General features: G+C 47.0%; 1 protein-coding gene across 2 annotated transcripts in view; it reads right to left on the bottom strand.

Annotated features, from left to right (window-relative positions):
- SLC1A2 (solute carrier family 1 member 2) overlaps positions 1 to 3,777 on the bottom strand; it is a 50,264-nt gene extending 46,487 nt beyond the window's left edge. The window contains exons 1-2 of one of the 2 annotated variants that reach the window (XM_075548368.1): positions 3,642 to 3,777; positions 1,600 to 1,752 (exon numbers count right to left, since the gene is read on the bottom strand). In XM_075548368.1, coding sequence (XP_075404483.1) covers positions 1,600 to 1,752; positions 3,642 to 3,771 — 283 coding nt within the window. In that variant the 5' untranslated portion in view covers positions 3,772 to 3,777. The remainder of the gene's footprint in view (positions 1 to 1,599; positions 1,753 to 3,641) is intronic. The other variant, XM_075548369.1, reaches the window with a different exon arrangement.
- Between the last annotated feature and the right edge of the window lie 11,121 nt (positions 3,778 to 14,898).

Raw genomic sequence — 14,898 nt, 5'->3', positions numbered from 1 at the left:
TGTTAGGGCATCCTTTGCTTTATGAAGGGATGGTGTTAGTAGGTGTTCGTTTTTGTTTCTCTGAGCCCTTTGTGATGACTTGGCAATGCTTCACTTTAGACAATGAAACGCGGATGGTTCTGTCATGTCGAAATGTTTGATTCGATCACGGTGGTTGAAATCCTGGTGGTGCAGTGGTTACACGCGGGGTTGCTAACTGCCAGGCCAGCAGCTGGAAATCTCCAGCACTCGGGAGAAAGGGGCTTTCTACTCCCAGGAAGAGTGACAGTCTCAGAAACTCACAGGGCCAGTTCTGCCCTCTCCTGTAGAGTGGCTATGAGTGGGCATCGACCGGATGCCAGTGCCTTTGATTGTGAAGGTGAAATTCGGAAGTCTGAGGATGGTGATTGAACACAAGAGCCCTCCCGTTTCACTCCAGCATGTGGCGAAGACCCCACTCCCTAACCTCTCGGAGGGGTTGGAGGGCACATATGTAAAACACCCGGCCAAAGGTGGGCACCTCATCTACAGCGTGGGGGGTGGGGAGGGTGTTCTGTGATTCTTGGAGGAAATTCCAAGCAAGTCACAAAAACTCCAGCCTCCATGGGGTTTCCCGCCTCCCCCACTTGAATGTTTCCATTTCCTGGTTTCCGTTTCTGCTTTTCATAGAGTGATCTCAAACTCTTTGCCGAGGGTCAGTTCTTTCTGCGATGGAGGAGGAAGTCATCAACAGCAAGTTTTCTGAATTCAGCTGACAGGGCCCACTCCACCTTACCCCCTAGAGCAGTGATTCTCAACCTGTGGGTCTCGACCCCTTTGGGGGTCGAACAACCCTTTCACAGGGGTCCCCCGATTCATAACAGTAGCAAAATGACAGTGATGAAGCAGCAACCAAAATAATTTTATGGCTGGAGGGTCACCACAACATGAGGAACTGTATTAAAGGGTCGCGGCATTAGGAAGGTTGAGAACCACTGACCTAAAGGCTAAGTCTAGGTGAACGGCAGCTGGGGTTCCTTTCCAGGTTGGTCGGTGTACAATCTGTTCAGAGAGGAGGGACCCGGAAGAAGAAAGCATGGCCTCACTCATCAATCGGGGTGGAATGATGAACTTCTACTCAGTTCCTGAGTTCCCAAAACTGGAGGCCCCTTGACGCTGTCTGGTCTCCGAGACTACTGGTCTACCAGCTCTGAGCTTGTTGAACAAATGACTCATTATGTGAATGTCTTGGAGTCTACAGCCTCACCTCCTGAAGTCCCCTAGCTCAATGGTGAAGTCCAGCTTCTCAGCCTTACCTCAGAGCTTAGTGTCAAAGTCACAACGAATTAAGAAACCCATTAACTAATGTTATCTGCTGAGGAAGAAGCCACTGCTGTCAGCTCATGGAAGGCAACACATTCTTTCAAATAAGTATTTCGGTCAAGAACAGGTGAACATGAAGCTTGACGCATAAGGCTACTTTCAAATCTCACATTATTTTCACCTTCCACTTCCCTGCACATCAAATCAGGTAACGAAGAGAAATCCCCCTTTCAACTAAATTCAGGTTTATATGCTAATCTAAAAACCAAAGCAAGTATATGACCTCCTATGGCCGGGTTTCCCGTGAGGCAGTCTTACCTGTGATTAAGCTGGAGATGATTAGGGGGAGAATGAGCATTTTTAGCATTCTCATGAGAATATCCCCTGGGAAGGCTATTAACATAACCACATCAGGGTGGATCGGAGACGCCAAACGAAGGAGCCCGCCACATAGTGCCCCCAGGATGACGCCTGTAGAGGAGAAAACATGGACAAATATGTTTGCTGATATCTGCATCAATCGCTCTGGGACCCTTTTCAACGACGTGGGTCTTTTCCTCTAGCACCAGCTGAAGAATAAGATGCAACAAAAATGCCATTACACGGGCTGATTTTAATGACCAGTGAGAGAACATTCTGGAAGTGCTGAGCCTTTTCAGAACATCACGAGAAGTACTGTCCACTTGCAGACTCACAAGGACGATCAGTGATTAATTGACCCACAGCACAGATGACCCACAGACTTCGTTCCTCCTCCCGGTCACGGGCTAGCCACATGGCACGGTGCCTCGGGGTGTCCTTCTTTGTCATGCATGCCAGATTTACAAAACAGCCCCCGAAACATTTGAGTGGTCACGCTAGTGAGTTTCTTTTTTTCATTTATTTTCTTTGAATTCCTGTCATTTCCCCCATGGCTCTTTCTCAGTAAACGTTGTCCTTAAGGCCCGTGTCCTTTCATATGCCCTTACGCTTTGCTGGTCCTGTGGGAGATCAGTGAGAATCTCTCAAAATGTACCACTTGGGCGGAGATGCTGGCAAGAGTCTTTCATTTTGCACACCACAAGAAGACCTTCAAGTCTCTCTGAATGGGTAGCCAGCAAAAGGGACCCACGTGGAACCCACAAACCAGGTCATAGTACCATGGGCTGTAAGTGAGGGGGAACGTCTGGGTGATACAGAGCATGGTGTTCATCTGGGGATGCCGAGGGATTTATATGATTTGTTGTGTTTTCCTTTTACAGGTGAAGAACTAACTCCAAATTCTCCAGATCGATGATGAATGAAATCCATTGATGTCGTGGGCTACCCTTGGCAAACCCTACCTGTGTCTGTGCTTTTCTTTTAATTACGTGAAATGAGCCGGGGCAGGTTCCTAGTCCACAAGCACGCAAGATGACTGGCTCACAGGAGAGAGCACAGAACAAAGGGGACGTGTGGGGTGGGGTAGGGTAGGGGAATGAATTGCTCATTAATTCTCTGTATGGCCTGAGTGCCGAGTAACAAGAGAGGGATTGAGAGGACAGAGAGTGGTCGTCATGACAAGCAAATGCCATTTGTTCCCTGTTCATGAAACACTGGTTTAAGACTTAAGCCCCAGCTGTTACCAATAGGCCATGAGACAGAGCATCCCGAGCCTGGCAGAAGTCTAAAGGAAGGACTGGAAATTTGCAAGACAGGGCAGGGGCAGGCTAAGTGACCAAGACAAGCCAATTCCACACTGACCTCCTTAACTGATGTGCTAGATCAGGGGTCCTCAAACTATGGCCCGTGGGTCACTTGTGGTCCACCAAGGACATTTATCTGACTCACCAGGTGTTTTTGCCTCGTTTTGGTTTTTTACTTCAAAATAAGATATGTGCAGTGTGCATAGGAATTTGTTCATTGTTTTTTTTTTAACTATAGTCCTGCCCTCCTACGGTCTGAGGGACAGTGAACTGGCCCCCGGTTTATAAAGTTTGCTAGATGAATGGAAGTGAGGTGCTCACAGCAGGTTAAACTCAGGCTGCTCTCTAAAAATAGAATTTCCCGCCGTGGTTGCCTTTATCCTGGATACGGATATGTACCTCCATGGGTGGGCTCATCTGCTGCCCTGGAATCACCTAGAACCTTCATGAGGACACAGAGTCCAGGGCCTCCTACCCACTGGCCCACTGCGGAATGTCCAGCAAGCTTATTACAATCTGAGAACCAATAGCACTCACAGAAGGGCTAGAAAAGGCCGGGGCACGCGAGGAGAACGATGAAGTCCCTGAGGCGCCAATGAGGCCTTAGGCACATGGCTCCCTTTGCGGTGAACCGGCTTGCTTCCCACAGAGCCAAGAGAGGCCGGAGGACAAGGGGACGGGCAGCCCGGCACGTACCAAACACCGTCAGCGTGAGCAACAGGTTCCTCCCCAGCTTGTCGCGCAAGCGCAGACACAGGTTCCGGTGCTTGGGCTCCTCAGAGATCAGGTGGCTGTCGTGCATTCGCACTTCGACCTGCTTGGGCATATTGTTGGCACTGAAAGAGAAGCAATGCCGTAATTAGGGAGAGAGCACACCTTCCCGGGTTTCCGTAGAAGGAGAAGCAGCGGGGAATCTGGAAGGCGTCCAGGGAAAATGAAAGACAGTTATGTGGGGCCCAGGGCACACTGGGCATTTGGAGCCTGGTGCTTTCACAGCCATGAGCATCAGGTCCTCACAGTCCTTCAAGGAAAACCACGCCCGGGTTAGGGTTTCCCCAAGAGTAGTGCAGGAACTCTGAAAGGGAAGCAGCAACTCGCCCATGGCCAGAACGCTCCACAGAAACCGAGATCCAAACTCAGAGAGAGCTGGCTCTGAAACCTTCCTTTTCCCTGCCCCTCTAAGTTGTTTTGTTGGGGGGCGGGGGGGGGGGAGATGCCATATAAAGATGAGTTTTGAATGATCCAAGGTCAGAAGATTTCCCAGATATGTAAAGGCACAAGGAGTGATGACCCCAGATTTACCCCTTTTCTGGAAGAAGTGCTTTATCTAGTTAAAAACAAAACAAACCACTTTAATCTAGTGTGGGTTTTTAAAAGGAGGTACCTTAATCAAGCGTTTACGAAGCTGCCGAGAATCAGAAACCGCTTAGAATCCAAGAATCCTAACTTTAGAGAGTGAGAGCGTTCTGATCTGGTTTCAGCAGTAGATGATCAGGATTTTCTTTCTAGTCTGTCTCAGTCTGGAAGCTCCGTTAAAACTCAATCAGCAGCACAGCCACATAGCAAGCACAAGCAATGGCCAGGGATGATTATGTTGGAGGGGCCTTGGCTGGGCATTCAACTCGGTTGTTCCTCATGCAGTGCAAGAATCCCAGCACAAAACCACCCACGTCCCCAGGGACTAATGTAGGAAATGCTTTATTTTCCTTTGAGATTTTTTGTTAGTCGTCTTTTCCAATCGCCATCATTTCATAAAAGAAACGAGGAAGAAGAAAGCTTCTGGCGCCTAGAAAGTAGACAGGCACCATCTCTGAATAAATAACGGTGCCTTTCATGGTAGGCAGGTGTGTCATCCACACCCTGGACTACACAAAGGTAGTCACTGTGTAGGTGATAACAAATCATGGATAACATTTAGAAAAATAGGAACCAGAGAAGACTTCATTGTGCCCATGCTGAACCCCTTCCCAGAACAAGAAGCAGTCCTCTGATCAGAGTAAGGGAATGCTCCACAGTGTCCCACCAAAGAAAGCGTATGCCGGGGCTCCGTTCTTTCACCATCCCTTATTCAAGCTGATCAATGCTTTGAGGAACTGGACTATATGACGGCCAGGGCATCTGAGTGGGAGGGACAGTGACAATTTGCAATACTGAGAGTGGAGAGGACCTGAGGAACTAAATGAGGAAAACTGCAAGAGGGCAACAGAACACAACTCTCCTCACACACACACACACACACACACACACACACACAAGTGACACCTCCTGTGGATCACCAATGGCCACGCGGGAACAGTCCAGAAAGAAAATGACATGTTGCTTGGTGACATGATACCGACAGAAATAGCAAGAACGGCGACACCATATGAGCCAGGTGACCGGTGTTGTTGAATTGCTGACAGAACGTGGCCAGGAGATGGATATTTGGTTGTATACTTTCACTAAAATGAACCCCAAAATTCTCAAGGTTGTAATGAAGCTCTACCCCACGAATGGACTATAATCTCTTCAACTTCTGCTTTGTTTGAATCCTTCTGCTATTTAAAGTATAAATTAGAATCAGACCTCTTCTGGCAAGCAGGTGAGACTAACAAGCATATAAAGCAAACATCCTGGTAAACCTTTGTGATCGTGTCAAGGAGTCAGGCACTGAAACAGCCATGTCAAAGTGAGAACACACACAAAGTTACTTAAATGTGCACACCCGACTCAGCAATGTGCTTGGATTCTTCTTGAACATGTTTCTAAATTGCGCAAGAGTGTTGTGTGTTTTGGGGGCCTCGTGAAAAGGACCCTGCAGCGCTAAGTCCAAATAGCAGCAAAATGTCATGGGCTCAAAAGTACTTATTGGCAGAATTCTGGTGGCTTGCCCTCTTGGAATTAAACAAATGCTCAGGCTAACAAGAGTTCCTGTAATGCATATATAAAAAAGTTATTTTTAAGGTAAATTTAGGCCTTATTTGCAGCTAAGGACCCAAAGAGCCCCCCAAGAACATTTGTAAATAATCCCTTACCAGGATAACTGACTATTACCTCCCCAGGACACAGGAGAGGCTGAGATGGGACACGGGGAGAGGCTGAGATGGGACATGGGGAGAGGCGGAGATGGGACACAGGAGAGGCTGAGATGGGACACAAGGAGAGGCTGAGATGGGACATGGGGAGAGGCGGAGATGGGACACAGGAGAGGCTGAGATGGGACATGGGGAGAGGCGGAGATGGGACACAGGAGAGGCTGAGATGGGACACAAGGAGAGGCTGAGATGGGACACAGGAGAGGCTGAGATGGGACACAGGGAGAGGCTGAGATGGGACATGGGGAGAGGCGGAGATGGGACACAGGAGAGGCTGAGATGGGACACAAGGAGAGGCTGAGATGGGACACAGGGAGAGGCTGAGATGGGACACAGGAGAGGCTGAGATGGGACACAGGAGAGGCTGAGATGGGACACAGGAGAGGCTGAGATGGGACACGGGGAGAGGCTGAGATGGGACACAGGAGAGGCTGAGATGGGACACAAGGAGAGGCTGAGATGGGACATGGGGAGAGGCGGAGATGGGACACAGGAGAGGCTGAGATGGGACACGGAGAGAGGCTGAGATGGGACACAGGAGAGGCTGAGATGGGACACAGGAGAGGCTGAGATGGGACACAAGGAGTGGCTGAGATGGGACATGGGGAGAGGCTGAGATGGGACACGGGGAGAGGCTGAGATGGGACATGGGGAGAGGCGGAGATGGGACATGGGAGAGGCTGAGATGGGACACGGGGAGAGGCTGAGATGGGACACGGGGAGAGGCTGAGATGGGACACAGGAGAGGCTGAGATGGGACACGGGGAGAGGCTGAGATGGGACATGTTGATGTTGTTATTGTGCAGTGCCACCGAGTTGGTTCTGATTCCTAACAACCTTAGAGACAAGACAACAAAGCATTGCCCCACCCGGCACCATCTTCAATGGCTACTCTATCTGGGTCCCTCGTGACAGCCCCCCCCCTTGTGTCAATCAAGTTTGCTGAGGGCCCTTCCTCCTTTTCATCGGCCTTCTACTTCACCAAGCAGGATGTCCCTTCCCAGGGAGATTGAGCTCTCCTGGCAGCATATCCAAAGTATGTGAGAGAAAGTGTCACCATCCCCATCTCTACGGCATATTCTGGCTATACTTTTTTCCAAGACAGATCTGTTTGTTGTCCCGCATCCCTCACCAGCACCATGATTCAAACGTGTCATTCTACACAGGCAGTTCCTCAGTTATGAGAGTCCAATTTATATACAAGCATAGTTACATGTCAACTTCCATACATGTTCAAAATCCAACGCATATACAATGGTTCAAAATTTTGAAAATCAGTGCGACTTTGTGATACACATCAAAATCTTATTATTACTGTTGGAGGCTACCTGCTCCTGTAAAACCTTAGAATATTGGGCAACAATGAGTCAGAACTGACTTGATGGCAGTGGGTTGGGTCCCTTGGATTATGTAAAGTATGTTTTATTGTACCTGGAAGTGCTTCTTTAATGTTTCTGTACATAGAAAGTTATTCTATAGTCTGTATAGTTCAGCAAACATTTGACCAACTGATGTGAGAGAGGAACGGCACCTAATTTATAAAGTTGTATCTTGGGATGGGTTGTAGAGGAACAAGACCTGTGAGGTGTATGTACATAGATATGGATATAGATATATAGATATAGATAGATATTCACACAGGTGTGAAAGCTGCAAGTTCCAAACCCAGGAGTCAGGCATCAGACTGGAGACTTCTGATTCCCACAGCTGCAGGGCTTAACAAATGTAAACCCAGCAGGTCAGACGGCAGGCTGCTGCTTCACAGAGCTGCAGGAACTAGCAAATCCCAAAATCTGTAAGTCAACCTGCAGGCTGCTGGCTCAAATCCCTCAAACCAGAGGTCTGATGATGACTAGATGGATATAAGATTGAGAGAGAGCTTTGCCAGAACACCCATATATGCTGGATGAAGGTCACAAGCTTCCCCCAAGGAAGCTCCCTTCCTATCACATCACAAAATGGAGAATAACCACACAATACTGAGATGGCCTACCAGTGGGTCTCAACCTTCCTAATGCCGTGATGCTTTAATACACTTCTTCATGTTGTGGTGACCCCCAACCACAAAATTATTTTTGTTGCTACTTCATAACTGCAATTTTGCTACTGTGATGAATCGGGCGGCTCCCAAAGTGTTGGAGACCCACAGGTTGAGACCTGCTGGCCTAGGCCATCTTGACACCTATATTAACCATTCACCTTTGTCACATGGACATATTTCCTGAAACCATATCAAACCAAAACTACTTCCACTGAGTTGATTCCAACCCCCAGTGACGCTACGGGACAGAACACCATCATCTTTGCAGAGGCAGACCGCCACGCTTTTCTTCCCCACAGGGGCTCTTAGGTTCAAACCTCTGACCTGTTGGTTAGAAGTTGCGCACTGTGCCATACCCCAGAGCTCCCTGGGCCATCCACAACCTCAAATCAAGGGCACTATAAAGTTCTATTTGCACCTGATTCAATACAACTAATATACATACAACCAAACCGCACTAGCTTTGTTTACATCTTATGTTTTCTAAATAATAGACTCTCTGAGAGAGGAAAACACACACATGCGCGCACACACAATAAAACAGCAAACACTTCAGCTGATCATGGTTCTTTGCCAGGTTTGAATGACTCAAACCTTCATTCCCAATTATCTAGGCCAGTGGGTCTCAACCTTCCTCATGCCGCGACCTTTTAATAGTTCCTCATGTTGTGGTGACTCCCCAACCATAAGATTATTTTTGTTGCTACTTCATAACTGTAATTTTGCTACGGTTATGAGTCAGGTGACCCCTGTGAAAGGGTCGTTTGACCGCCCCCCCAAAGGGGTCGTGACTCACAGGTTGAGAACCACTGGCCTTGGCCATTAGTAGTTAATAAGAAATTGAGTTGCTGTTTTAAATTGACTTTAATCACAGAATATAATACTAAGAGATATCCTGAGGGATATCTTGGATGTACTACCAATAAATTGCCCCATGGTAATCAAGATCAGTAACATAGGTAACTACTCCCTTCTTTGCCTGTTGCTCAAGAGTCATGAGGAAGCCATAGTGGCCAGGTGACACTGTTAATGTCTAATTCAAGAAACTCAATGTCATGTCTCCCTTTTGAAGTAAGACCTCCAGACCCATGGAGCATCAGGTACAGAAAGCAAAAATCTGTGAGTGGGCCATTCAGGGTAATAGTGGATAGGTTCACCCCCATTTCCACACCCACCCACCTCCCCTGACGGCTAGAACTGTAAATCCCGACTATGGGAAAAACAGTACCATATGTTGGGTGCTGATTCAGAACATTGTCCCAGCCCTGCAATGTACTGCCACCTAGTTGATGCTAATTATGTCTTTAGAAGACTAATTCCAACAGGCCATGAAGCCAACTGCTTCATGAAGATGGAAAACACGGCAAGGTCAGTGAATTCCATGAGCATGGGCCCATGGCTGCACTTCATCATTCCTGAAATGATGCCCTATGGGATACCACCCTAGTGCATAAGTCATTCTCTAAGTCCATGCATGGGAGTTTGGGAAGAAGCCCTTCATGAAGGGAAGGCAAGTCTGTATTTAGTGTAAGTCTCTATACAGGTTAAAACAAAACAAAAATATTGCCCTTTCTATTATGGAAATGTCCAATGTATCCAGCCGGCAAGAAGTAGCTTTCTAATCACTCCAGGGATGGTGCAATACCAGAAACAGAGTGTTGAGAAGAGGTATCAGAAATTCAAACAAAAATAAACAAATTGACATGAAGGCGCATAGACTAAGTGGAGACCCAGAGCCCACCTATATGATAACTAGACCGTCCCTCACAGAAGGGCCACATGGAAGGGACGATGCATCCAGGGTGCAGTAGAGTGAATATGAAACACATAACTATCTTGAATGGATTCACTGAATAGTGTAAGTTATGGCCCATCCCCTCCAATAATAATATAAATTTATTAAGGGCTGGAGGGTGGTAGGATGGGAGAAGGACGGGATAAAGGGGAGCTGATATCGAGTTCAAGAAAAAAAAATGGATCATGAATGATGATGGCAACAATTGTACAACTACGCCTGATCAAATAGAACTACTATGGATTGCAATAATATCTGTAAGAGCTCCCAATACAATGTTTTTTTTTAAAAAGTGTTCGTTTCTGCTCCTGGTAGATCAGGCACTCAACAGTGGTGGCAACTGATTCATTATTGGCAAGTAGAAGTTCATGTTGTTGAGCCCACCTATAACATTCGATTCCTGCCACCATGAACACTTTTTTTCACGAGCCTGTTGGGTAATGAACAAATTAATAAAGGAATTCACACTAGCTTGCTCAGTAAAATATCTATTTTATCTGTTTCCAGTTTAAAAGGGAAAAATAGGTACCATGTCACATAGCTAACCTTTAGCTGGGGTGAAGGAGTATTTGGTGATGTGGGTCATTCTCACTGAGAATCCTTGTGATTCCACAAGTAGACAATATCTTCAAGAAGACAGATAAGCCATCTCTTCATTCTTTCCTTAAGACTTTTGGAAGACACAACTTGACCCTTCCGGTGTTCCTTTTTTGGGGAAAGTTAGTTACAGAAAGTTCTCTCACTAGTCATCAACACCAGCTTTAATAGTAGTTTAGGGAATGGCTTCCTAATTACCTGCCCATATGTCCTCATCCTAAATTTCAGGATCCTATTTTTATCCCCAATTAATGCCCTTGCTTTAAATTCGGAAAGCATTCAAGGCTGGAAAATCACCACTCTTGTAATATAGCTACTCTTAATTACAATAAGGTTTGTTTTCTGGCAATAACAACTCTATTACTAAAAGAAATAGGTTTTCTTTCCAAGCACACGTGGTAATGCTCAGCTGTTACAATGACTAAGCGGTGCCTCTAAAGCTTTGAGTTCATCCTCTTCTTTGTCCAGCAAAGTAGGATCAACCAATCAGCTTCCTTATACAGCACACCCTTCCAAAACTGTAGAAAAGTACCAAATAAGTAATCATTCAAAGTCTTGTGTCACCGACATTTGATCCAGCCGTGCTGTCATTCGAGTATTCCCACCGCCCTCTAAGCCAGAGATGAGCACTGCCCTCTTTACTACTGGTGGCAGGGTTGTTACTACTTTTAAGACGCACCAGATTTGAGAACCAATTCAGAAAACTTCTATTTAGAATTCTGTTCCTTTCAATACCAAACATAGGCAGGGTTCTCTAGAGGTGCAAAAAATCAGTGAAGTGCATATGAGGTGATGTCAAAAACATATGGTTCAAATAGCATTCCAAAACTCTTAGAGCTACTTTTGAGCTCTGTGGACCTTCCGAAAGAGGGATATCATTTTTATACTGCGTTCACACACAAAGAGCTGGCAGTTCAGTGGTGGAATTCTCTCCTTCAGTGCAGGTGACCGAGGTCCAGTTCCCAGCCAGTGCACTTCATGTCCCGTCACCATTCGTCTGCCACCGGAGGGCTTTTTTGTTGCTTCGATAATGAACAGGTTACAGTGGAGCCTTCAGACCAAGACAGGCTAGAAAGGAAGTCCTGGTGATTTGTTTCCCAAATCTATGAACTGCAATGGTGGGAGCTGCAACTGATCATGGGGATGACAGAGGACCAAGTGCAGTATTTTTTCCCCTCTTGTTCATGAAGCCACCATGAATTGGGGGCCAACTCAACAGCAGTTAACAACAAAAACAATTAATACTAGTTACTGACTGGGTGTAATAACAACAAGAAGGATAATTCATTTTCACTGAGCATCTTCTATGTGTCATAGATGAGATTTAGTAATGCAAGGTATAATCATGACCTTTGGGGATCTTTCCTGGGGAGCAAGATGTAAACCACAGTGCACGTCTATGGTCTACTCTACATAAGAACCGTAACAGAACTTTGGTCAGGATGCAAACCCAGGCTGGAGAAAGGAGAATGCTGTCCAAGGGCTTTCAGGAGGGTTAAAGCCAGAGTTTAACCTCAACTAATGAGTTCAATTTAGATATCTCTATATTACATTAATCTATAAACCCAGGAAGGCTAAGACTGTGATCTTTAACACCTAGTACCAAGTCTTCAACCGCTCATCTGTCAGTTGGTCATGCTGTGTTGGCCTATGTGCTGCTACAAAGCTTGTATCTATGTCACCAATGTTTCAACTACCAGCAGGGTCACCCATGGTGCATAGCGTTCAGTGCAGCTTTCAGACTGTGACAGGCTAAGAAAGGCCTGGCCATCTACTTCCAAAAATTAGCCAATGAAGACTTCATGGACCACAACAGACTATTGCCTGATGGACTTGCTTTGGATATGCCATCCCTCCAAGCTCCAAATCCATTGCCAGTGAGTCAGCACTGACTCTAGCAGCCCTAGAGAACTGCCCCACAGAGCTTCCAAGACTGCACATTTCTATGGCCTCTGACTTCCACCTCCCTCTCCCAGAGAAGAGCTGGCAGGCTTCCACCTCTGTCCTTTTGCTGAGCCGCCACGCCCTTAGCCACTGAATCACCAGGGCCCCTGATGATGTGTAACATTCACTGCAAGACACCGTCATGTTTGATGAAGTCTAAGTCCAGTGAGGACGAAGGAGACCCTCGGTAGTATGAATTCGCTCAGTTGTGCAACAGTGGATTCAAACATGCCGAGATTATGAGGACGATGCAGGACTGAGCAACGCGTCACCCTGTTGTCCCCAAAGCAGTCCGGAGGAGGAGTTAACTCCAAGGCGGTTATCTTTATCTTTCTAATCCAAGTCCTTAGAAATGTTTGCTAAAGGAAATTAAGCTTCTGAAAAGTCGTTCTAAAGGGCACCACGAGTTCTCCAGGGAACAAGGCCCTTCTGTAGAGAGACGAGCAGCATGTCAGTTCAGCCAACCTCTTACCATGCTAGTCTGTACTCCACAAATGTCTACTGGGCATGTGTTGCACGGCTTACACTGGTCTTTGTGTCGGAGACAGCAAAGGAAACAGAAGACAGAGTACATGACAGCAAATGAACGGATGGATACACTTGGAGAGGTTGTTATTAGGGCCATCACGTTGGTTCCAACTCATAGCAACCTTGCGTAAGCAGAAGGAAACACTCCCCCCTGGTGCACCACTCTCACAAGTGTTATACTTGAGTGCACTGCTGCACCATTGTACCAATCCACCCCCATGAGGGTCTTCCTCTTTTTGCTGACCCTCTGTGTTCCCACATATGATATCCTTCCCCATGGTCTTCAAGTAGAGTTAAGTGCTAGGAAGAAGGTGAAGAGGATGAAGAGGGATGTGTAGGGAGGTTGTATCATTTTGCATCAGGTGGTCAGGGGAGCATTCAGTGATGAAAGGACATGGGAACAGAAAGCTGGAGAAAATGAGGCATCTTACCATTGAATTATACAAATCGTCTACAGCTTAGCAAATACATTGAAGATAGGCAATTTGGAAAGATTGATATCCAACCTAGAGCCCAAAGCTCCCACCAGATGCTACTCCTGGTGTCCATGTGTTGGCTTTTATACAGACTTTGGTTTACATAAACGTCCAAGCCATGAGCCAGACTGGGTTCTATGTAGTGAAGATGATTGGATTTTGATGACGACAGTAGCTCCCAGCACGAGAAACAATTACCAGGGAGAGGGAAGTTGGACACAGTTGTAAAGCCTGACGGCAGGGAAGCCTGTATTTTGCCTTCGTGATAATGAGCCAAAGAGCAGGGCCACCTGACCTGGGCAAGTTCACTGAAGGCGCCCAGTAAGTTATTACAGGTGTGTTCTATCAATGCTCCCTTCTTACCTCCGATGGCTGTGCAGACAGGCCCATGCAATAGAAATCTGAAGGCCCAGCTATGGCCTAAGTTCACCAAACCTGTGAGCTACTATTCTCCAATAGAGGCATTGCTGGTTACAGGGGCAATGTCTCGCCTTCCATGGAGGAGGCTGAGCAGACAGCTCCATCAGTCACCACCATCTGTCAGTGGAGGCTTCCAGGTTGCTGGGACCCTGAACAGGTTTCATTGGAGTTTTGCAGCCAAAATGGACTAGGAAGAAAGGCCTGGAGATCGACTTCTGAATATCAGCCAATGCCCATGGTCTGATCCATCAGTGATCAGGGGGCTGATGCAAATGAGACCAGGCAGCATTTCTTTCCCCTGTGCAGGGGATGAGCAGGAGCTGGGTGCCCACTCAATGGCAGCTGACAACACTGTGGGTGAGTGTGCTACTTGCACTGCCCTTGGGTGGAAGATTTAGAACTGTAATTCTTCCTTCTGGAGAGTTCCATGAGCAGATCCGGCAGATCTCTTAAATGACCTCCAAGTGATCAGAAAGCTGTTTGGATCATTAAAAACTTTAACAATGAGCCTATAATTTCCTTCGGCCTTAACCCCTCTCCATTGAATTATTTAAACAGCTGTTAATTTTGCAATCACTGCCTAGTTCTTTCACAAGCAAATCCACGTGACTCCTGCTTATTCCTCCGCAAACTCAGCTTATCATGTGAAACATCCTCTGTGCCTGGGCAGGGAACGTGTAATGGGGCTGGTGCTAAGTTTTAAACTATTCTCAGCGCCTGCTTTTCATTAGCTTTCATTTCCCGCACTCTGCCAAGAGCCTCTAATAATAGACTCATTAAATGTGGTGTCGGGTTTCGATTTCCTGCCTGCACACTTCAGTGTCGCCTGCTCTGGCGACAAATTATTTTTCTCTCCTTCACTGATTCAATGAGGTGGCAACAGAGCATTTCCCCACAGATCCAAAAGACAACCAGTGTGCTTGGCCTGGAGGAGGGGAAGCCTGCAATGGGCATCACCCATTCATCCACCCACCTCTCAGCTGCCTACAGGCCAATACCGCACCCCCTCCCCACCACCAGCCCCTCCTGCTCCAGCCTTCAAGGCCTAGTAGACACAGGAGAGAAAACACCCAGAAAT

The sequence above is a fragment of the Tenrec ecaudatus genome, chromosome 4, assembly GCF_050624435.1.
Source record: "Tenrec ecaudatus isolate mTenEca1 chromosome 4, mTenEca1.hap1, whole genome shotgun sequence".
In the NCBI taxonomy this organism is placed as follows: domain Eukaryota; kingdom Metazoa; phylum Chordata; class Mammalia; order Afrosoricida; family Tenrecidae; genus Tenrec; species Tenrec ecaudatus.
This window is presented reverse-complemented; position numbering and strand designations above follow the sequence as displayed.